The sequence below is a fragment of the Carassius gibelio genome, chromosome B10 (assembly GCF_023724105.1).
Source record: "Carassius gibelio isolate Cgi1373 ecotype wild population from Czech Republic chromosome B10, carGib1.2-hapl.c, whole genome shotgun sequence".
NCBI classification, from domain to species: Eukaryota; Metazoa; Chordata; class Actinopteri; order Cypriniformes; family Cyprinidae; genus Carassius; species Carassius gibelio.
In genome coordinates, this window is record NC_068405.1 from 21,016,923 (window position 1) to 21,041,387 (window position 24,465).

General features: G+C 39.7%; 2 protein-coding genes across 6 annotated transcripts in view; one reads left to right on the plus strand and one right to left on the minus strand.

Moving 5' to 3' along the window:
• LOC127966571 (rho-related GTP-binding protein RhoF) overlaps nucleotides 1–2,637 on the minus strand; it is a 6,217-nt gene extending 3,580 nt beyond the window's left edge. Inside the window, exons 1-3 of the mRNA XM_052567673.1 lie at nucleotides 2,181–2,637; nucleotides 1,731–1,818; nucleotides 1–18 (exon numbers count right to left, since the gene is read on the minus strand). The exon at nucleotides 1–18 is cut by the window's left edge and continues 92 nt beyond it. Of these exons, the coding sequence (XP_052423633.1) occupies nucleotides 1–18; nucleotides 1,731–1,818; nucleotides 2,181–2,309 (235 nt within the window). The 5' untranslated portion in view covers nucleotides 2,310–2,637. The remainder of the gene's footprint in view (nucleotides 19–1,730; nucleotides 1,819–2,180) is intronic.
• A 2,828-nt stretch (nucleotides 2,638–5,465) lies between these two features.
• On the plus strand, nucleotides 5,466–23,912 carry LOC127966568 (histone-lysine N-methyltransferase SETD1B-A). Of its 5 annotated transcripts, none has more exons than XM_052567668.1 (19): nucleotides 5,466–6,313; nucleotides 6,755–6,872; nucleotides 9,002–9,156; nucleotides 9,430–9,528; nucleotides 9,789–10,059; nucleotides 11,182–11,303; nucleotides 12,152–13,189; nucleotides 15,244–15,984; nucleotides 16,494–16,673; nucleotides 16,761–16,854; nucleotides 17,122–17,315; nucleotides 17,420–17,495; nucleotides 17,582–17,959; nucleotides 18,055–19,436; nucleotides 20,439–20,615; nucleotides 20,725–20,850; nucleotides 20,933–21,052; nucleotides 21,133–21,270; nucleotides 21,354–23,912. In XM_052567668.1, exons 3-19 carry the CDS (start codon nucleotides 9,016–9,018, stop codon nucleotides 21,525–21,527), a joined length of 5,451 nt encoding a protein of 1,816 aa, XP_052423628.1. In that variant the 5' UTR covers nucleotides 5,466–6,313; nucleotides 6,755–6,872; nucleotides 9,002–9,015; the 3' UTR covers nucleotides 21,528–23,912. The 5 variants fall into 5 exon arrangements, with proteins under 5 accessions (XP_052423628.1, XP_052423627.1, XP_052423625.1 ...); XM_052567670.1 differs by lacking the exons at nucleotides 5,466–6,313; nucleotides 6,755–6,872 and adding an exon at nucleotides 8,574–8,841 and having other exon boundaries at nucleotides 18,055–18,153; nucleotides 18,922–19,436; XM_052567669.1 differs by lacking the exons at nucleotides 5,466–6,313; nucleotides 6,755–6,872 and adding an exon at nucleotides 8,575–8,841 and having other exon boundaries at nucleotides 18,055–18,507; nucleotides 18,922–19,436.
• Nucleotides 23,913–24,465: the final 553 nt, after the last annotated feature.

Here is a 24,465-nt window from a genome sequence, read left to right on the forward strand (position 1 = left end):
GATCGTAGTCTTCCTGGCCTGTCGGTAAACAGATGAGAAGGAAATGACATCATTACATCACACTCATACCTAAAAAACAATGCTGTATTATGTGGAGCGTGGATGCTTCTAAACAAGTCAGAGGTGGAGACCTCTGATCATATTCAGCATCTTCCTGTATGTCGTATTCTATGAGCAAAGTATTTTGACGAAAAACTGAGATGTGGTAGAAAACCACATCCTGGCTTCAACATCCTGTTCCTGAGAGGCAGAGAAGGTCCAGGCAGCAGTGTGGCTCTGATAAGCAGCTCGATTACTGAAGATGCAGTTCAATTTAGACAAGAAAAAAAGCATTTTGAAGGATTTATCATGGAGAAATTCAGGTCACATAGACGTCAGGGGTTCACTGAGGTCAGTAAGTGAATAAATGAGGATTAGATCAATACAAGAATCTGCAACATTCCCAATAAAATCAGTGGGATTAATACAATTTAATTTGGCAATACATTCACTGTGAAAAATAGACTAAAAATATATACAAATATATCCTGTACAGTTTTGAAATGTCTGAATATTGAGCCCATGTTCAACCAATTTGGTCCTTCAAAACATTTTTTTTTCGTAATAATATCTTTAGATATGCACATTTTACAAAAATACACTACTGTTCAAAAGTTTGGAGTATTTTATGGTCACCAAGGCTGTATTTATTTAACAAAAATACACTACAAACAGTAATATTTTTTTAAATATTATTATGACAAATTTTAATATATTTTGAAATGTAACACATTCAGGTGATGCAAAGCTGAATTTTCAGCATCATTACTTCATATTCAGTGTCACATGATCAGATATCAAACCTTAAAAACATATTGTGTCACTTAATATTTTTGTGGTAACCAAAATACTGTTTTCAGGATTTTTTTGTGAATAGAAAGTTCAGAAGAACAACATTTATTTGAAATAGATTTTTTTTAATAACATAACAGGTGTCTTTACTGTCACTTTTGATCCATTTAATAAATCCTTAGTCAATAAATACTCAACTCAATCAAAAAAATTAAAAAAAAAATTCAGTAAAAACACTTACCAACCCCAAATCTTTCAACAGTAGTGTACATGATAATTTAAGTACTGAATTTAAATAATTAATTATAAAAAATTTAAATACATGCAATATTCATCCAAAAATTGAACAACTGTTACAAATTCAGGAGTGACTTTTTAGCATGTTGCACCACATCCGCAGACAGATTCTGGCCCAAGAAGCCACAGATTGAAAACTGGAGGGTGATACTTAGAATAAGAGTATTTCACATTGGCTAACATGTCATTAATGTCAAGTAAATACTGTAATATACTGTAAAAAATGTATAGATGAAGGTCTCGGATGTCAATAATCAAAGGTAAAAATCTGGTAAAAAGAGAAAAAAATCTTGCAGAATTATTTAAAATGAATTTGAACACAATGCCAAAGAAAATGTCTTCATCTGTAAGTCGCTTTGGATAAAAGCGTCTGCTAAATTAATAAATGTAAATGTAAAAAAAAAATGTAATACAATTTAGATAATCATGCAATGAGTGTGCATGCGGCCTGACCTCAGGGATGACAGCTATGAAAACTATTACTGATGGCCTCACACCCATTAAACTCAACATTCCTTCCTTAATATTCGATCAATGAAGTGTGTCACTGAAGAGACTGGGGCGTCTGGAATCTGAGGTGTGTCTGGCATCTAGACACTTACCTGCCGTATCGTAAAGGTTCAGCTGAATATCCTTCCCTCCATAGGATACAGTGGTGACATATTTGTCAAACACAGATGGAGCATATTTCTGTTGAACACCAATATAAAAGGAGACAAATACAGGCTTATAATTGATGACAGTGCATAAAAAGTTCATGTTGCAACAAGACACATTTGAAGTACATTTAAGGCGTAGACAGAAACCAGAATTGCTGTCTGGAAGTGGAAAAACTTGCTGAGGATGTTGTGCAAATGACTGTTATACATTTTGCAATGTGTCCTTCTCTTGAAAACTGATATCTCTTTAACTATCTTCACAACTGATGTAAATCTGGTTTACTTACACACACACACACACACACACACAAAACTGTCAAGCCAAGCACATGAATTTGTACTTTGCCAACATGGAATTGTTATTTTGAGCTTAATCATCATCTAAAAGCTTACCTCTGGGAAATCTCCTTTGGCGTACACCATAAGCAGTGATGTTTTCCCACAACCACCGTCTCCGACGATCACAATTTTGAGAGAATCAGTTTGAGTGCCATTGCCGGCCACAGTGCCGTTCTGTGTCATGTCCTTTCAGTTCCTCCAACAGGTGCCCAAGTGCACAGAAGTGTCAGGTAAATTCATTGGGGAGTCTAACGTGAGACTAAAAGTCTGCCAGGTAAGCATGCTGCTATCCGGTCTCAACCTCCTCCTCCTCTTGCCTTTTTTCTTTTCAAACCATGTGACTGTGTTTTCAAGAAGCCCAGCAGATCAGAGCGTGTTACTGTAATTGAGGCTGTTAAACATGTGTGACTCTTTCCTCTGCCTGTCACACATGGTCTGCACCATCACTAGGCGGGGGGACATGAAGGCACTCCCTCCAGCTGGTTTGGGAGAGTTACTTCCTATATATATGTTAATTGAAACTGCTTTCTCACATTTCTCACATTCTCACGTCTACACAAGGCAGGGTTGCCAACTCTCACGAATTGGCATGACACTCACGCTTTCAGCATCAATCTCACGCTGAAGTCCAAACGTGAGTGTCACGCCAGATGCGTGAGAGTTGGCAACCCTGACAAGAAGGTGTAGCAGGATGGGAATGTTGCTCTGAATGGTGTTTCCATTGAAGTGATTAAATGAGCAAATTCTTGATAATTAAGTGAATTATATAAGAACGTGACTTTGTTACTAATATACATATCTAATAGTGTTATTATTTGTATTACTAAGAGATTTACCTACCTTGATGATAGTATCATTCAGATTTATTTTATTCTTTTTTATTTTTGTATTTCCTGTTTTCATTACAATTTTGTTCTGAATGTTCCTTTGTGGTTTTTTTATTTTATTATTATTTTAATCCTCGTTTATACTTTTTATTACTATTCATTTCAGTTTTTGGTTATTTCAGGACATCAAGTTAAACCGAATGAAAAAATTTGAAATGCTGCTTCGCCAACTAGCTGTAATAAAATAAGCTTCATTTTTTACTTTATTTTATTTTTGTTAACATTCATTATATTTCAGGTAACAACGTTTTTTTTATATATAGTTTTAGTTGTTTACGTGTAAATAAATCTGCCAATTACAACAACAAAATAAATAAATAAAATGGATGTAGACATTATTTCATTTACATATTTTACTTTTTAATTTCACTCTTTAAAAATTATTTTCTTGCATATTAGTAAGAATTATTAAAAACATTAAAATGAATAGAGTTACAATGTCAAATGCAAAAGGATTTAGTTCAAATTCCCACTTGAAAAAGATTTGCATGTATTATTTTGAGAGGAACCCATATAAGAATTGTGAATCACGTCTCAGTGTGTGTGTGTGTATGTGTGTAAAATTCACCATATATCATTATATTGTTATCATCATTAAAATTTTATTTCATGTCTCTTTATTCTTTATTTCCTTAATCATTTTTGTGTTCCTAAATGATTTTAAATTGACTTTGTTTTCATGAATATCTAAAAAAAAAAAAAAAAAAAAAAAAAAACACTATTTAAATGATTCAATGACTGAATCTTTTAGGATGGTACATAATTAATCTGCTTAACAGTGACAATTATGAAAACGTATGGTCTTTAATACAAAGCAAAATAATAAATCTAAACCATGTAGTACCATCCAATATTTTTATTTTTTTCCAACATAATATAGAGGTACTGAACAAATATAAACTACAACAAAGAAATTGAAAATATACAGTATAATATAAATAATAATACAGGTAAAAGATATAAATAATAGTAAAATAATAAAATATAAAAATATAAAAAGGTATGAGATAATCATATAAACAACAAAAGCTTTGTAGTACCAGCTATAGGCCGTTGTTTAAAGCTCCTGTGAGTATAACCAACCTTTCTTCATGTATTTTACCAATGACTAATAGGTGTCAGTTAATGCATCCCCCACACCGTCACAGCCAATGAGAAGCTAGAAAAATGTTGATGTTTTTCCCTCTCATTTCTCACAGATAGGAGGCGTCGTGACTGTCTCGGTCACGTAACTGGTATCATTTACTGATTCCAAACAGGGCAAGGGAGAGAAATAGCAAAAAATAATAATTATAAAAGCCCGCTATGTTCTCATAAAACAATTTATATGAAGTTTCACGGTGCATAAAAAGGACATTAATATCCATTAATGAAGGACAAAAAGCGGCCTACACGGATGTGTTTTTCCGCCCTGGGCCCGTTTGGTTGGGTTGTAAATCAGTTCACACACAGCGAAATGTAATACAAATGTAAATGCATGTCTAAACAGAACGTCAGCTTCGTTTCGAGGAAACCGAAACAAACAAAACGAAACATCTGTCGAAACATTTATATTTAAGAAGAGTTATATTTATTGCAACATAAAAGCAGTTAATTGAGTGCAACATCTGTGTGTATATGTACTTACCATATGATTGAATGTTACAATCATTTGTATCTCAATTCTAAAAAAAAAAAAGATTTAAAAAGTGTTAAAAGTTAAACGTTAGGCTACTAAAATAATGTACACGATGAGAAATGCATTTGCGAACCATCATCAGGATCTGTTAAGTATTTCCTCCGATTTCTTGTAGATAATTAGATTGACATTAAAAAGGCACATTAAAGGGAATTTACACACATTACTGGCTTTAAACCCCCCTTAAATCCAGACATATCCCAGTCTCCACAAAAAAATTACACTAAAAATATAAAATAATCTAAATAGTAGGCTATAAAACATATGAACTTTTCAAGATCTAAACAAAAGTTAACATTGCTCATATTATTAATGGCGAAGCTGAATGTCGAAATTTGTCGAGGATCCACTCCAGCTGTCCAGAGAACAAATGAAGCTTTACGCACACGTCTGCATATCGGATAACAAAAAAAAAAAAAAAAAAAAAAAAAAAACTAAAGAGGATAAAACTGGTGACGACTGAGATCTCTGCATTTCTTTTGTACCCTTCTATCCTGTTGTTAGAAACAGCTTGCGTTCGCAGGTTACGAAGATTAAGAGGATTTTCCTAATTAAACATGAGTGGCATAAAATGGCCTCGTAACCCACTTCAGCCTTGGGCGTCAGGAAACGATGTGGTCACCACGTCTTCAGTCCCTTTTTCAGGAATATTCGGACATCAGTCCTACTTTTGACTATGGCAGAGAGACAAAATCGTATTGGTGTGCATGCAATAACAAGCGTGAATCCTAAAAAAGCGAAAGACAGATGGTGCGTTCCCTTGCGCAACACCATTCTGCTTGATAAATTGGAGCTGGCGTCGCCCCAAACGCACAGAAAAGAAAGGGGAAAGAGGGAAAGAAAGAACAAAAGCCAATGACCAAATTCCAATGATGAGATGCATGGGTTATAAAGTCCGTTCTCTACACATTTATAGAGGTGTGGAATAAGGTAGATATACAAAATTACATAGCCATAAATTGTGCAAAATCTGCATACCACATACCGGTATGTGTTGCAACAGTGTGGTATATTCAGCAGAAGACCTGAGAAACAAGTAGTGCGCAATCCTGCATGCATCACGTCAAGTGTTCCTCTGAATGGCTGGCGAATAAACTGCACCGAATGTTCTTGAAAGGGGGACGAGAGAGAGCATAGAGGACTGGATATTCCCTTTATACTTGCTGATTGAAATGCCACACAGTGTTTGAGAGTCTTTCTCCGACCTTAAATGGTTAGGTGGGTGCAGTCATATCCCGGACCCGTGGCATGCATCCAAACATTCAGATTACTGCTGAGTTTTTGTGCCACAGGGTTTTCAGCGCTTTGCGCAGCAGCGTCGAGGGCGCGTTTTACGCACGAGAGATATTACTGCGAGTTTTGTGCAATATCCTCGCTTTTCATACGGCAAGCCCCTCTGAACACATCTTGTCAGTTTGTGTTTGCAATGATTGCCACGTACAAAGGCAGAATCGGTTGAAAGAGCGACCGACAGCCTCGCCCATCAATGGCGCGGGCGGCAGCCTTTCTTCTCCACAATGATGTCCTTGTGAAGACGCCATGTTGAACACGAGAGCAGCAGAGAAGCCATTAAACATCAGGCTATTTCTGAGGTCGCTTTGGACATAGGTCAGCAATGAGAGGTGTCTATAATAATGATTTTTACACCTTTATCTGCTTTTTTTCCTCCTGACAATTATAATAAATCCCCACAGGAAAAACAATACTTGTATTATTAAAATAAACTTGAAAGATAAATATGATTTTAATGTTACATGTTAAAACAAACGGACAGAATAGTCCCAAATCATTTTTTCTCAAATTAGGTCGTATAAACCATTACCTTCGGAAAGATTTTTTTCTCTCTGTCTTCTGAATGATGAAGAGCGAGTGGATTTCTCTTGTCATTCTGTCTTCAGGAAGAGAAAGAGAGGGATTGTTTGCATATTGCAATATCTAAAAGTGCCTCAAGATTTCCAGCAGCTCCACTCGTTGGAGACTGCGCAGATTGGTGTGTTTAATGATGAATTATGTCGAAAAACGACGGCTGAAACATGGTTATTGTCGTTTTTTCTTCCTTTTAGGCGTTGCAACCCAACCCCCTCTGTAAAGCCAGTGTTAAAGGATCCGAAGATGGGAATGAAAACGTCCCTGTTTCTTCATCGTTTAGGCCTGATAGAATTATTTCAACAAAATGTTAAGGTAAATATTTGTGTTAGTGTTTTGATAATTCTGTTTGTTTAGAGTCATATTTATACATTACATCTAACGTGTGCTGTACGTTGTTATGAGACTAATAGTGTTATGAAATTAAAGTGTGCCCTTGGCGCAAGGTCAGATATATAGTGAGTGTTCACTTACTTAAATACCAATCGAAAAAAAGGGATTTCCACTTCATTGTAAAATCAGGAATACACCATTCCCAATATAAAAGTCATAGAAGAAAAGTCAATTCCACACATTTCTTTTAAACATCATTTTACTTTTAAAAATATGTTTTGATGCCAGTACTACTGTGTTTTTTAAAAAAGTGAGGCGCAACCAGGATGAGCATTAAAACAACCACAAACCCTATCAATCATACCTGTGATTCAGCATTTTTGCAAAAGGCCAATCGTCCTTTTTCTCTATGGCCTGCCTGTTTGCTGAAATGTGAGAAGCAATCAATTTAAATGGACATTTAAAAAAAGAGAGAGAGAACAGCATGCAACTGAATGTTCTGAAGACAAAGCTTTACTCAAAACTAATGACACTTAGGGAGCACTAAAATTACATAAAAACTCAGTTTACATAAAATGCCTCAGTTTAATTAGCAATAAAACATTTATTCTGCAGCTAAATAAGCAAAGACAATAAAGATAAACTTACTTATTGATTAATGCTTGGCCCTGAACAAGACAGGGCCTTAAAAGCAGTTGGTAATTTTCATGTGTTTTTTTCTTTCTCTCTTTTTTTCAGTCTAGTTAGTAATACTATAATCAAATTCAAGATGTTTATTCAGTAGCATTTTACTAAATAATAAAATGCTGTTTTATGGGTGTGCCATGACCTAGTTTGCTGGGACAAAGATGGTTTCCAGAAAGAGAAAAAAAGTCTAAAAATGTCAAAGGGATATCATCCAACATTTCATCTTCCTTCTTCTCAGATCCTGTAAACAGAAACACTGTATGTATTAAATAGTCCATAAAAGGCTGATGAAATCAAGATTTAGATCCCTTTAGGAACAAAGGAAACCCATTTTGACCATTGAGTCCCAATGTTGGAGAAAATGGCTGCGCCTGCATTCAGCCTTCTCTCTGCTCTCTGTAGGAAGAACTGAAGGCTGTGCTTCTAATAGCTGAATCTACCTCGGTGCTTCAATCTGATTGGCTAGAGAGCGAGCTTCTGTTAACCAGCCAATTGCCCAAGCACCGCAGAATATCAAACAATGTTGGGAATGGTGGAATGGATTGAGACATGTATCACAACTAGTATCAGTACAAGACAAAAACTAACATTAGATGTTTAAACACTATTATTATTGTTATTATTTTCGTTTATATAGGGTGAACCCTCATGAAAGTTCATTTTACAGGCACATTCTGAATGCAAGGCTTAAGACATATTTATTAATGTTAAAATGAAAAACAAAAGCAAAAAACGCAGTTCGTTTCTAAACCAAATCATTTGGGCTTCCAGCGCGTGTCCCAATTCAGTTTTAACAACCTTCCCCAGCGTTGCTCCTCAATGTCCATCTTGTATTTAACGTCCATGTAAATCTAACGCGCAGATTCAACGCGTTCAAAACGTTCGCTTTCCTGCTAGCAATGCAATATATTTCCACTTCATATTCATTTATCGCACATAACTCCTATTTTATGTGTTTTTGACAGCCGCACAAAACTACCGCTTTACCCTAAGAATTTAAAACAATAAATCGAAAGCGCGTGTCGAATGTGCCGCGAGGTTGGGATAGTGCTGTATTGTGGGAGAGACAGAAACCCCAGACTAGAGGCACACAATATGTGTTGGCTCGCAAAAAGGAGGCAGTATCTTTAAAATCATGTAATGTGATCGGCGAAACGTTGAAGATCTAGCCGTTTTATATTAAACTACTCGATCGGGCACAACATGTCCAGACCCGGAGAAAGAAATAAGCTAAATGAAGATCACGGTAGAAGACAGAGTTCAAGTAAGCTTTCTGTTTTTTTTTTCTTCCTCTGTAATGTCTGTTTCGGGTATCGCTTCAAACCCCCCCATTTTCTACAACGTACTGTTTGTGTGCAAATATCAACCTTTGCCATGTCAGGATTATGATACATTTCTGTCTGTTTTTGTCATCTCGTCGTTAGGTTTGGCGAACGGAATGGAGAACAGCCATCCTATCTGCAGCTCGGGAGAGAAACGAAGTCATCACTGGAGAAGTTACAAGTTGATTATTGACCCAGCGTTGAAAAAGGGATCGCACAAACTGTATCGCTACGATGGACAGACCTTCAGTCTTCCGGTGAGCGAACCGAGCCGTTACAACGGATCCATCGAGCCGTGTATCGTGGCGCTGAATGGATATAACATCAGTCGCGTTGTTAACACCTGACACAGCACACCAAAGAGTTTCCCCGTTGCCAAACTTTCACGACTGTCCACTTGTTTTAAAACTAAACTAGCGAGAGACGAGCTCTGGTTATCCCGCATTCATTCTGTTGACAGTGACATGCCGGATTTGATGCGCTTCCTTACGTAAAGTGTTTATATGTGTTTGTTTTGGTTTTGTTTGCAGAACCCCGGGATGTCACCCGTGGATAGCGTTCGAGATCCGAGAATCGGTCGAATGTGGACTAAGTACAAGGAGACTGATCTCCCGGTTCCTAAATTTAAGGTAGTTCAGTCAGTCACACACCCTCCTGACACGACACATTGTGTGCATTTGTCTTGTGTTGTTGTTGTTGTTGTTTTTTAAGTGTCCAACTGCGGAATGTTTGTCGTGCACGGAACACTTTATAAATCTGATGTGTTGCTTGCGTTTGAGTTCAGAAACAAGAAACATTTAACGTTCTGTTTTCAGATAGAATACTAAAAGACACGTGCTTTCATTCAAACAAGTCTATGACGTAAGATAACGAACGTTCTTTTTCTCAGATCGATGAGTGTTACATCGGTCGCGTGCCGCCGAAGGAGGTCACGTTCGCCAGACTCAACGACAACGTCAGAGAGGGATTCCTCAGCGACATGTGCAAGAAGTTCGGCGACATTGAGCAGGTGGAGATTTTGTACAATCCGAAGAACAAAAAACATCTCGGAATTGCTAAAGTTGTATTCGGAACCGTCAAGGCGGCGAAGGATGCCGTGCAGAACTTGCACAACACGTCTGTCATGGGCAACATCATCCACGTAGAGCTGGACCCTAAAGGTAAGTGTTAAAACATTTAAACTGGGCATTTATGGCTTTGGTATTATCGGAGGAATCTTATCTGTCTGAAGTAACGTACACCAAAAATACCGCTTGTGTTGTATATTTGAATAGATTGCTTGTGACATGAAGTCACGTGCGAAAATTTACGTTGGTTGCTTGGTAACCACTAAACTGCGAGTCAGTGGTTGAGGGATTAACCGATGTGTTTGCTTTGACGGTTTACGTAGCTGTAACTGTTAATTAGATATTTAGTTATAGTTTGAAGCAACATAACAACTGTTTAACCGTAGTAAAACATGTATATACGTGTTTTAAAGAAAACTGTGTGTTTTAGAAAATATAGGTTAACCAGACTAAAACATTATTGTTATGCAAATGAAAATGTTATTAATGTTAAACCTTTCGTTTGGACTGTTAACTGAAGGACATGCACACTGATCTTCTTTAACCTTGTAAAAGTGAGATCCTGAAAGCAGGATGACAGCTGTATTGGGTCTCCCCTCTCTTAAAGAGACAGTACCGTTTCATCTGTTATCGTCAGTGACATGAATAGAAAGTGCATGCATTTCATGCATTATACTGTCATTTTCTTACTTGATGTGTATATATAGATGATGTCTATGTATATAAATGGTTGCGCATATATGTATACTGCATTTATGTATAACGTTACTGCATTTATGTTTTAATATTTTTAACATACAAATTATATAACATTTTACAGACTTGTTTTTAGTAATTTTCTTTTCAAGTTAGATTACTAGCCAATAGAATTTACACTGAAGTGATTTTTTTATGTCATGTTTTTGTGTCAACAACAAAAGCTTAATATGTACTGAAACTGAAAACGTAACAAAATGAAATAGTATTTGGCAAAAGCACATTTCTATGAAGATTGACAATGAAATTATTTTTTCTGTTATGTTTTCATGACAACAACAAAAACAGAAAATGCAACAATAAAATGTACAATTTATTGGATAATATAATGTATGCAAATTGCAATTGCATACTTTTTCTTTCTTTCTTAGATTTTAATGCAACTTCTAGATATAATGTGTGTGTCCTTTAGATGTAGCCCACATTGTATTTCATGTGCATTCTCATCTGTCTGTTCAGGTGAAAATCGCCAAAGGTACTTCCAGCGTCTGATCAATGGAAGTTATACTCCGCTCACTCTTCCAGTTGGTGGTGAAGAGGCCTGTGAAGTTTCTCCACGCAGCTTGGCTGAAGCCCTGCTGGTAAAAACCAAAACCAAACCAAATTATGCTATTACTTGTGCCATTAATTATTGAAAGATTGTACTACAAAACAAAAAGTTATTATTTTTATTTACAGCTGCATGAAGAACGCCAATATCAAAGTAGCTTTAGGCAGCTGGTTTGTTCAGACTGGTTCAAAAACAATTATTTGATTCAGAACAAAAACAAAAGTTTATTTATTTAATAGTTTCTTTTAACTTCAAATGCTCATTATGTATTTCTTAAAATCATAGATTATTATTCTTATGTACATTTAATAATGTTGTAATGTGCAGTATTGAGATATTGAATAATAATAATTAAATGCATTTAAAATGTTTGAATCTTTTATTTACCACTTCAAGTACAAAAAGTATTTTACCCCAGCACACTGTATAAAATGCAGGAGTTTTGAGCTTTTTATAATTTTTTTCATGACAAATAAATCAGTTTTAATTTTAACCTATTAGTTAACAAATAATTTTAATACAAAAGGTATTTTACACCAGCACACTGTATAAATGCTCTCCCTCTCTAGCAGAAACCTCTTCATTTCTAATTCAGTTTAACAGATCAACACTGACTGAAATGCACATAACTGCTACCAGCAGAGAGCTACACACTACTACAACTTCAGTTATGAGCATTTCTGTTATTATCAGACAAAGGTGCCACATGAAAACAGAGAGTGCCATTAACTGATATTTATATAGTGTATTCGATTAGCATGTTAATTGTTAATGCCATTAGAAAGTCCAGAGGAGTGATTTCTTTTTTTATTTTTATGAAAAAGTTGCTTTGAGAAATTCTGATATGTGTTTAACTTGGTCTTGCTTTTATGTCCACAGCCCTTGCGGAGACTGTCCGAAGGCAGTTCTTCTGCAGTCATAGGCACAGCCACGCCAGGGGGCACCAACACCCCCATGTCCCTGGATACGGCCTACTCCAGTCTAAGGCAGGATACGCCACAGTCCCAGGGTACCCCACACACCCCGCGTCCATCAGGCACCCCGTTCTCTCAGGACTCCAGCTATTCCAGCAGGCAGGGCACTCCGGCGTTCCAGTCGAACCGTGCTGAGTCCTCGGGAGGCTACAAGTCGAGACGGCATGAAACCAAATTCCAGGATGCCTACAACCGAAGACCAGAGAGGCACTACGTCCACGGTACAGGAGGAGGGGCACATCGTGGCAATGCAGAGCAACCACCCAGTTTTAAGCAACATCAGCCCCCCGAGCCACCGTCGCCTGCTTTTGCGCACACCCCGCCGCCACCAGCCAGTGGAAATTTCAAGAATGCTTTCTCTCCTTATCAGCCCCCAATGCCCCCAGTGTACACAGAACCCTCTTTCCACCAGCCTGTTCAGCGGGAAGTGGATTATAGGAAACCACCTCAAGCCCCGCCACCCCCCAGCACCGACTTCATGCCCGTCAGAGACAGGCCCGCAACACCACCAACCCCTGAGCCGCCACCCCCTGCTCCAGAAGCCCGACCAGCCACACCTCCCCCCTCCACGCCGGAGCCCTGCCCGTCACTCGGCACCCCGACCCAGGACTCAGAGCGCAACAGCTTGGACTCGCGCATAGAAATGCTTCTGAAGCCCTTCCTGAACGAGCGCGGAGACTCGGATGTCGAGGTTCGCATGGACGGCAGTCCGATCTCCTCCTCGTCCTCTCAGCTCTCCCCTATTCCACCCCAGCGGCCCTCGCGGCCTGCAAGCACAGGCCTGGAGGACATCAGCCCAACGCCGCTTCCTGATTCAGACGATGATGAACCTATTCGTGGTACTGCTTCCCTGTTGACAAACTCTAGGTCCATGTCGCCCTCCAACATGCACAGTAAAAATGGTGCAGGAGAACCACGGACGCCTGTTGACAAAATGGACACGGTAAGACCTGCGATATGATCCCTCTTTGCTGAACTTTAATGTCAAATCAAATTTATTTATATAGTGCTTTAAATAATACAGGTTGTTTGGAAGACACTTTAAAGTATTAAAAAAAAGAAAGTAATAGTATAAAGGTTGCAGAGTTATTTATATACCATTTTAGTTTGAAATCACCTCTAAATAACAGACAACAGTGTCATTATTCAGTTCGATTTAGTTCAGTGTTGATTCAGTTTAGTTCAGTTTGCAGCTGCACAAACAGTTCTTCTGAAATATTCCCTGTTTGGAGTATTGATTCAGTTTGTTGAAATGGAATGGACTTATTTGTAATATTTTTTTCAGTTTTTGAAACTGATTAAATCACATATTTTTGCCTTTTTTTGTAGCAAAATGTTATATGCTCTAAGTGTTTTAAGATATTGCCCTCTAAATCGGTTTAGTGGAGTTTGCTGCTTTTTGCTATTACCGGTAGTTTGTAATGTATCTAAACTACTCAAAGGCTTCTGATGTGGTGTTAAAAAATGATATTAAGAGTTGCTGTATGGAGGGTTTGAGGACCCAGAAGAAACCACACTCATCTTCCTTTAAAGAGGCTCTTTACTTTCCCTTTTGTTTCACATTTTAGCAGTAGAAGAAATAGTGCAATCTGGCTGCAAAACATGCTTTTGAATTTTTTTCTTTAGAGTTTTAAACCAAGTTTTTTTGTTTTTTATATTTAATTTAGATCTCAGTGTGCAGTGCTTATTTAAACCCATAGGTCTAGCCAGGAGACTTCTTGGCATTACTGCTTATTTCCTTGTTTACTTGAGATTTTGCAACGCAACCCTTTGGTGACATTTCAGCAGCATGAAAAATAGAGAGTTTAGCCTGGCACAGTTTAAGTCCTACATGTTAATCTGTACCAAATAGGCTTTCCATAGAAAAATGTGTGAATATTGGGCATCTGCAGTAAGGACATAAATGTTCAGTGCCTAATGAGGCTTCCTCTTGTAAATATACTTGTTTGCATTACAGCCCCTAGCTCTGTAAGGCAAACCCATGAAATATGATCCTACTGTGAATGCCGCCTAAGTGCAACACACTTTCATTTCCTCTTACACGCAGTTCAACTTGAGAAACAATGAACAGCCGTTAGCTCACTTTTGTGCTTCACTTCCTTCTTGAAAGCTGGACCATCAGGATAGTGCTGTTCTTACTGAATCTCTAAAACTATCGTTCAACAAGTGCGGTGTCATTTGGATTCCTACATTCAAGCCATTTACAATGATTGTTTCAAGACAATATCATTACTATTGCTTTGGGTTAGTGATTTAATTAGACTTTAACACTAAAAATATAATTCTGGTGCAAATTTTAGTCTCGTATCATTTGTGCTGTAAACAAGTCATGCAGTTTGTTGAACAGAGGTATGATAATACTTTTCTAGATGATCTGATTTATGATCCCAATCCTATTGAAAAGGGGCCCCACATGCACTTGTGAGTTTTGCACACTAGTTTTAAGATCTTTAAAGGGGTGCTATTATGCTCTTTTACAAAGTCTTTATTTTGTTTTGGGGGTGTACCACAGCCTTGCATAAACAGCTCGATTAGTTCCAGGTTTGATGAAGGCCCGCCTTCCGAAAAATGAAATGTGTTGTGATTGGTTATCTGTCCCAGTGCGTTGTGATTGGCAAACAGCTTAGACTGTGTTTCAGTACTGCCCTGCCCCTTGCCAAAGCAGCAAGTTCCATCAGCTCCAGCATAGTTAAGGATGGCATCAATATTGCCATATAATTTTGAGCCAGATTCATTAATTTATTTCTTAAGATGTTTGTGAATCTGGCCCATCATTATGCTCACTAAAGCAATAGAACTTCATTAAAATTCTATGTCTAGATCAAGTTAAAAAAGAGAAAAATAAATACAAAATTGATATTTTCGTAGCTGCACAGGAGTTGTTAAACCAAAGGCAATATAGGCCAATAGATAAGTGTTCACCGGCTTAGCTTTGTAAATTATTAGTAGTGCTCTAATGCAGTAGATATTTTTATGTATATTTTTTTATAACCGCAGGGCCATCAGTCGTCAGGTGAAGACATGGAGATTTCTGATGATGAGATGCCTGGCACACCGATCACTAGCGGGGACTGTGCCAAAAACATTGTGGTCAACTCTGCGATGTCTCCGATGCAGACCATTCCCATGCCCCCCCCAGGGTTCCCCCCACTGCCCCATCCACAGGCTGGCTTCCCACTACCGCCACATCATCTTACAACTGTTACGCACCTGGCTGGCCCCCATCCGATGCTACACCCATTGCACCCTTATCCCCATGGCATGATGCCCATTATGCAGATGGACCTGATGAGCTCCTTATCACAGTGGGGCAGTGTTCACATGTCCTTCCAGATGCAAACTCAGATGTTAAGCCGCATGGCACAGAGCCAGCGGTCGTACCCTTACCCTCACTTCATCAGCGGGGCTGCTGCAAGTGCTGGTGCCGCTGCCGCCGCAGCCATGCAGTATGGTGGCCCGTATCCGCCTCTGTCTATGGTTGGTGCACCTGCAGGCACTGTAGGTCATGGGCAACCCTGGCCCCTACCCAACATGCCCAAGTTCAACCCTGCTGTTCCCCCTCCAGGCTATGAGCTCCAAAAGGAAGACCCACACAAAGCCACTGTGGATGGAGTTCTTATGGTTATCGTCAAGGAGCTGAAGGCCATCATGAAAAGAGATCTCAACCGAAAGATGGTGGAGGTGGTGGCCTTCAGGGCATTTGATGAGTGGTGGGACAAACAGGAGCGTTCGGCTAAGGTAAACCCTGACCTGTTTTAAATGTCGCATGATCCCTGTTGCTCAGTATGTAAATACTTCTGGAAATGAATAATAACACCTGCAGCCAATTTGGTTTTCAAGCTATTTAGTTGTGCCAGATACAAAATCACCGTCAAGTTAAGTAACTTCCATAAATATTGTTCCCTTTAAATGACTTCTTGTTCAACACTCATACATTCATCCTAAAGGTTGCTGAACTGCACTGACATGCAAAATGAAATTGACAATTTTGGACATGTCAATATTTTTTATAATATAATACGTTAATATAATAATGTTCATACATTTCCCAAAACCTTCCTGGGATGGATAAATAAATTGATATTTAATATGTTGGTGCTCTGGAGGGGATAGTATACAACAGTTAAAAATATCCTTAACTTCTGTACTCTTGCTCTAAATGAAATGTAAGTTTATTACATTTTCAAATTTGACGTCATGTAATTATACTAACAGAATTACCTGCTGTCATGTTTCTGCACCTGCAGGCTGCGCTCACACCTGTGAAGACAGGTGAGATCAAAGATGAGGAAAAAGAACGGGCCAAACCCAAAGAGACTATATCCTCTAGCTTACTGGAAAACTGGACCAAGGTTGAGGGTCTGGGCTTCGAGGGAATGGGACTCGGCATAGGCCTGCTCGGTGCCATCCGATTACCATCCTTCAAGGTACCAAACTACCATCCTGTGTTTTTGTTAGTTTGCTGTTGTACTGTTACAGTTGCTCATTATCAATTTCTACTCGTTTGTTTGCAGGTTAAGAGGAAACAGCCGCCTGAGCCAACATCTACCAATGACAATAAGAGGTTACGTCCATCCACACCTGTTGATGATGAGCTGGAAGATGAAGGTGTGTGATTGACATACTTGCCCAGTTAATCATATTTCTGAACTTTAAACTAAATCTTGAAAAACTTATTCCAACTGTTGGTTTTAAAGTGACAATGCTTTTTTTTTTTATCACATACTAATTAAAAAAATGTGTAGCTTGAATGCACTGTTAGTTGCTTTGGATAGATAAAAGTATCTGCTAAATGCGTAAATGTAATGTAAAATCTTTATATGATTTCATGCCATTTTTGTAAACTAACTTGGTAAGGTTTGTTCTCTGAGTCAGAAAGAACAGATCTTCGCATGGACGGTTCCAGAGCAGATGTAAGTGGTTCTTCTGCCAAGCGAAGACCAGCCAGACCTCTAGAGCTGGACAGCGAAGGTGAGGAGGAGGAAACCTCTGGCAAAGAGGAGTCATCGCTTTCAGACCATGAAGAAGAGCCAGTGGAGGATGTCTCTGAGAGGTTGACCTCTGGCACGGTGAGAACCTATCCACAATACTTCTTAATAAACCTTAATCAAGTGTAGTTATCAGGCTCTATATAGAACACTTATTTGGGCCTAACAAAAACATGCCTTTTTAGGAAATGGAGGAAGATGAGGAAAAGAAGAGCAAATCAGACTCCAGTGAGAGTGAATCATCGGACTCATCAGATGACGGTAATGGCAAAAGTTTGATTAATATTGTGCCCTTGTGGTCACTGTATTTGACCTGAAGTAGTGATTTCAATTTTTTTTTTTTTCAGAATCTTCTAGCTCATCTTCCTCTTCCAAATCTGATTCTGATTCTTCTGGGAGCGAGAGCTCATCTGACTACGAATCGAGTTCAGGGGAGGAAGAAGAAGAAGAAGAAGAGCAGGCAGTGGCAATTGAGGATGAAGATGAAGACGATGCACAAACCTCATCGACATCCTCATCTTCCTCATCCTCGTCTTCTGAAGAGGAGGATGTTGATGTAAAAGCTCCTAGTACCCCCACAGGACCACCACCAGAAGAGGAACCAAATGAGTTGGGCAGGCTGGAAGCATTAGATGAGGCAGAGATCGATCACAAACATACTGTGGTGAGCTCAATCAAGTCTGGAGTTGAAGACGTGTGGCCTCCATCTCCCAAAGGATTGCCAGGTCAGAGCCTTGATTCTTGTTTAACTTGATGTTCCTGTAGCAGATGAGTATTCTGTGTTAAAGACAGATCCTGATTGGTTGTCGTCTATTTTCAGCTGATGAACCAGACGTTGATTTGGCTGTCAGTATTCCAGTGCCCAAAGCTGAAGCCACCCTGGAGGATGTTGGTAGCTTGCGGCCACCCACCCCAACAGGTTCGTTTCCAGACAGTGATCAGGACACCCAACCAAAGAGACCTGCAGAGGACTTTCCCCGTACCCCTGGTCGTGATGGCCCGGTTCCCCTAGAATCAGAGGCTGCAATCCCTTGTTCTCTCCCTACGCCCTCAATGCACCTTCCACTTCCCCCCAATCATGCTCTTGAAGCTCGATCCCTTCTGCCGCTTCCTGAAGCTTTGCCGGATATGCCTGTCCGTGGGCGGTTGCCTACGGAAGAAGACATCCCACGCACACCCGGGAGAGATCTTATGGACAGACCCCGGGGTTTGAGCAAGTCTCAGAGCACTGATACGGTTCCAGTCACACCAGGTAGCGACACGCCACTAACAGGTAACAGCTTGAGCTCGCCGCATATTCTCGGCAGCCCTTTCTCTTACCCCGCTCAATCCCCTGTCCTCAGCGCTGGTATCCCTCGGACTCCGGGTAGAGATTTTACTTTCACCCCAGCTTTCTCTGACTCTGCTGCTTTATCTGCAGGCCTTCCCATTCACAGGAAGGCCTCGTCTGAGAGCTTGGAGGAGAAGTCTCTCTTTAAAGAGCCTCTACTCAGCGCCTCTCCCCAGGCCATCCTTCTGCCTAACAATGCCGTTTCTTCCCCACTCCCTGGTCCTCCCCTTCCTGCTGCTTCACTTCAGGAGCCACCTCTGCCTCCCCAAGGCTCCTCTCCTACTTCTGTTGAGACTTCCTTTCCTGCTGCTCCAAAAGACCTTCCTGTTCCAATGATAGATGTTCCTGTGCCCTTAGATACTACTTCAAGCAGGAAGAAACCAGGACGCCCCAAGTCTAAAACGATACCTGTGGCGACCCCTCCAGATTCTGAAGAGCCTCCAGATCCAATGGTGGCCTCTTCCCCTCCAGATCTACCAGTAAAAGATCTGTACCCAGACCACCCTTCAGAGACCTTCAAAAGAGAAGATGGTGACTCCACAGCATTGGAGGAAGATGAAAACCAAACCCAGACGGTCATACCTGAGGCGGAAGACAGGTTGTCTTACGTCGAGGAACCTGTTCAGAAGACGCGCAGACAGAGGCGGGGCTGGCAAGAGTTGTTGTTGTCCATGCATTCTCCTGTGACATCACCGCACCGCCCCAGCTTCCTACCCCGCTCAGATTTTGAGGAGATGACCATCTTGTATGACATCTGGAATGATGGCATTGATGAGGAGGACATCCGCTACCTGAAAATAACTTACGACAAGATGCTGCAGCAGGACAATGGCAACGACTGGCTCAACGACACCCTCTGGGTCCACCATCCTCATATCCTTTACTGCTAAAATGTAAATGTGCGAATTAGCATTAATAAAAATCCATTGTCTTTTATTACCGTATTTTTCGGACTATAAGTCGCACCTAAGTATAAGTCGCATCAGTCCATAAATATGTCATGACGAGGACAAAAACATATATAAGTCACACTGGACTGTAAATCGAATTTATATAGAAACAAGAACCAAGAGAAACATTACCGTCTACAGCCGCGAGAGGGTGCTCTATGTCTTCAGTGTAGACTACAGGAGCACTGAGCAGCATAGAGCGCCCTGTCGCGGCTGGAGACGGTAATGTTTTCTCTTGGTTAATTTCTCTCAGTTCATGTCAAGTTAATTTTGATAAATAAGTCGCACCTGACTATAAGTAGCAGGACCAGCCAAACTATGAAAAAAAGTGTGACTTATAGTCCGGAAAATACGGTAATGTGGACTTTAAGTGTAAAATCCTTTTAAAGTGGCTGTGGGTAGCATCTGCTTCCCTAGTGGCAGGGGAAAAAAAAGATTTGGGGGAGTGCTGGGTGAAGTCATTTAGTTCCTTTTGCAATTTAGAAATTATACCCTAGTGCAATGATCTTCAAATCTGGACCTCGAGATCCACTTTCCTGCAGATTAGCTCTAACCCTAATCAAACACACCTGAACATGCTAATCAATGCCATTCAATGTCTTGTGATTATTAGAAAATCCCAGGCAGGTGACTTTGATTAGGGTTGGAGCTAAACTCTGCCGTGCACTGGACCTCCAGGGCAAGATTTGAGGAAGTGGGCCCTAGTGGGTAAAAATGGAATAGTGCAATTGAATTGCTGTTCATCGGTTGATGTGAGATCTCAAATAGAACCCCAGTATTCACATTTTTGGAATTATCTTACTTGTTGACAGTATTGTTGTAACAAAATAATTACGTCCACTAAAATTAATTGCTAGTATTTGCATACCTGTTATGTGGAGATATATCTGTTGATGTAAAGAAAGACTCCTTGACTCCTCTGAACCTACCAACATGGGCAGCACATCAGGACTGAAAAAGAAGCGGAAAGAGGACGGTATACGCGACCATGTCACCGGCTGCGCCCGCAGCGAAGGCTATTACAAAATCGACAAGATAGACAAAATGAAGTACCTGAATAGCTCACGCCTGCAGTCTGAGGAGCCCGATGTGGACACTCAGGTGGGCCGCAGTGCTGAAATATAGTAGAGTTAACTAAAAATCAACATCAGGGCCTTGAGCAATTCAGCTTAATGAAGTATCCACAATGTTTGTGTGTGATTTCTCACAGGGGAAGAGTATTCCAGCACAGCCCCAAGTGTCCACTAGGGCAGGTTCAGAGCGACGTTCTGAACAGCGCCGGCTGCTGTCGTCCTTCAGCTGCGACAGTGACCTCCTCAAATTCAACCAGCTCAAGGTAGGACAAACGAAACCCAGCTATTTATATCTTGCTCAACATCACCAATCAAAATATCTAACAAGTCAAAAATTCTCCACAGTTCCGTAAAAAGAAGATCCGGTTCTGTAGAAGTCACATTCATGACTGGGGATTGTTCGCCATGGAACCTATTGCTGCCGATGAGATGGTTATCGAATATGTCGGCCAGAATATCCGACAGGTGAGCGTGATGCCACCCAAGCTTTCAGCATCCTTGCTGGTTGGCCAGTCTGTTTCTAACTGTCTCGTCTCCATCTGCAGGTTATCGCAGACATGAGAGAGAAGCGCTACGAGGAAGAAGGCATCGGCAGTAGCTACATGTTCCGTGTGGATCATGATACCATTATAGACGCAACCAAATGTGGCAACTTCGCCCGCTTTATCAATCACAGTTGCAATGTTAGTTTGCTTATACGTTGTGTTTACAAAAGATCATTTTGAAGTCGAAAACCATACTGATGATGTCTGCTTGTGTTTTGCAGCCAAACTGTTATGCCAAGGTCATCACTGTGGAGTCGCAGAAAAAGATCGTCATCTACTCCCGGCAGCCAATAAATGTTAACGAGGAGATCACCTACGACTACAAGTTCCCCATCGAGGATGAAAAGATACCGTGCCTCTGTGGTGCAGAGAACTGCAGGGGAACCTTAAATTAACCCCAGTGGATAGGTGAAAACTTTCTTAAAAACCATGCACTGCCCAACAACAAGCCCAGACACCCCGTCTTCTGGATCTACAGAGGAAATAGTGGGTGAAATACAACACATCCACTGGATATATCGTGCAGCTAAGTGTCTGGGACTTGATTATTGTACTTTTTCATGATTGTTTACGAATTACAGGTGCTCTTTCAAGCATAAAAAATGAGTTTTCTACCACTCTTCCATAGACCTCTATGGAAATGGACTTAGTTTGTCCCCTAAATGTTTGGGCACTCACTTCACGGTCTGCCCATTTGGCGCAGTTTGCCCTTGCCGTGGACTTCCGGCTCCTCGTTAGTCCCCTTTTCCTCTGCGGTTTAGTTATGGAGAGACCTCCCCGTCCCTGAACTCGGACCCGAAACACTTTAAGCTGCTCACATCTGTCCCACATGCACAAAAGTAAAAAAAAAAGCTTTGGTCAGGTTTTTTTGTCTTTGTCCTTCCAGCCCAACTTGTATGAAGTTCAGTTTTTTGTCGGACTTCACTGTAACAAGCCCACAAGGTTTAGAATTCATCGTGACACTAACCATTGTTGGGGGAATTGGGTCAGTTGTCTTCAATTTGCAGAACATTCAACAAAAGCACACCTGCGCCGGCCACAAAACAAATCAGTAGAAAAGATCCACAGCTCAGGCAAATTTACACAAAGCGAAACGCTCCTAGGATATTTCAGCCAGCGCTGCATGTGGCACCTACGGATTGGACCTTTTTTAAAGGATCAAAAGCAAAACTAACAATACACTACACTTTATTCTTTCATTTATTCAAGCCATTTTTACAACATCTCTGTGATCTTTGGATTTGAGTGTGTTTGCTGCCCTCTAGCTTTTATAAGGTGTAAAGGCAGAGAGCTGCTTGTTTTCAGTCAGATTCCACTTTAAAGCTGTACAGCTTAGTATTAACTCTGTGTTTGGCATGTCAGCTCACTATTTCAGCAGATGAACATGCAGAGGTCCAATTGGCTTCATGCATATTCAGGCACTAGTGCTGAATTTTCTATTACGGAGCAAATCTCACCAATATGTTGCTGCTATTCTGCAAACGTATGTCCCGGATTTTCTCCACCGGTTCACTTTAAGAATCGAAATCCACCTGCACTGGTTTCAGCATGGGTTTTCATAGTATTAGGAGTTCTCTGTGAGTGCGGTAACTGGTGCACAGCACTGAAGCTTATCAAAAAGGTTGGCTAGGCACCAATTCCACTAATAAATCTAATCTAAGTAGATGCACGAATGTTTAGGATATCAGACCCTGGAGTATTAGGTATGTCAACCTGAAAACGTCAGCAGTGGACCCAGAAAATCAAGTTCAAGTCGAATGCAGTGCCAAATTTGAACTTTAATGTGTCAAAACTCCAAAGGCGAACCCTCTTCCATTCATCTCCTCCTATGTGTGTGTTTTTGTACGAATGACCTACGTTCACTGGTACTTTGGGTGACCCTTTTGAGGTCCTTCTGCATTTTGCTCAGTATTTAATCATCAGAAAGTTTGAAAAGCTATTACAGCCTCATTCAGCCAAATTTCCCTTTGAGAGCAGAAGACTTTCTGATCTGCAAGGCAGCGTGGTCACTTGCTTTTCTTTTGTGATTTGGTTATGTTAATAAATGCACTAGAGGCTTCCAACCCCCATCAAGACAAATGGCACTCACAAGACCAAGCTATGAAACGTGTCCTTTACATTAGTTCACTCACAGGGTAAGGTCTCCCAGCTTTTTGTTGTTTTTATTTTTAAATATGTTTATATTGTACAGGATAATAATGGTTTGTATTGAGGAATGAGACTTTTTTTTAAAATCACAATGGGGAGCGATAATGCATCATTCTGCTTTTATGAGCGACAAATGGAGTATTTAAAATTAATATTTTTCAGGGATCATTATATGAAAAAGAGGGTTGAATGGCTAATTTAAAGAAAATGATGCATCTTGTACATAAAACAGATTTGTACTTCCTTTTGAAAGATTGTTTCTTGTAGAAACGTCTTTTTTTTTCCTGCCCATTTTCCTTTGGATTCTTATGTGTAAATACTTTAACTGTGAATATATAAATATAAATATATATATATTTTTGTTCCTGAGGATTTGCTACAGCGTCACAGCTCAGGAAGGTCTGTCTGACAGTGAGTACAGAGAGCTGCTGGCAGTATTTTCAGCTTGTGTCAAGCTTTATTTTTTATTTTCGGTTGTAAATTCTATGAAAATCTGTTTGCAGTGTGGGGGAAAAGCATTATCATTCAAAAATGGCAAGGGAGATTGGCGAAATTGACCTTTAGCCCGTCTATTTATTATACCACAAATGTATGAAAAAAAGATCATGGAAAAATAAAGGATTTTTTTTCAACTGCCTTGTCTTGGAACTAATCTTTTAATCGTGTCTCACTTTTATGTAAAGTTTATTGATCTGAATGTTTTCTCAAGATGAGTTCCTGTGTACAGAGTCAGCATGAGCAGAATTCCAAATGTGAGTTTTAATTACGATTAATAACTTCACATATTTTTGTCAGTAGGAAGTCTAAACCACACTGGGGTCTCTCCATCTGCCCTACATACTGGCTTACATTACTCATAGTTCTATTTATATGTTTACTCTTTACTGTTAGTAAAGACTTTCAGATATAATTTGTAAGATTCAGCTATTAGTTGTAATTTATTTAGTTTCTATTTGCAAAAATTATAATAATTCTGTCATCAGTTCCACAAAAACAAATTGATTCCTTAATTTTTTTGTATATTTATTACTATTTCTTATATATATATATATATATATATATATATATATATATATATATATATATATATATATATATATATATATATTAAAGCTGCAGTCGGTAACTTTTGACACTCTAGAGCCCCCTTCCTCAAATCTTGCCCTGGAGGTCCAATGCACTGCA

Bases quoted from the DNA above. Each gene is read 5' to 3' on its own strand.
- LOC127966568 (XM_052567665.1), top strand. From the start codon at position 8,781: ATGTCCAGACCCGGAGAAAGAAATAAGCTAAATGAAGATCACGGTAGA. The intron at 17,316-17,419 runs GTGAGAACCTAT...ATGCCTTTTTAG, and splicing joins AGAGGTTGACCTCTGGCACG to GAAATGGAGGAAGATGAGGA. The intron at 19,437-20,438 runs CATATCCTTTAC...GACTCCTCTGAA, and splicing joins CCCTCTGGGTCCACCATCCT to CCTACCAACATGGGCAGCAC.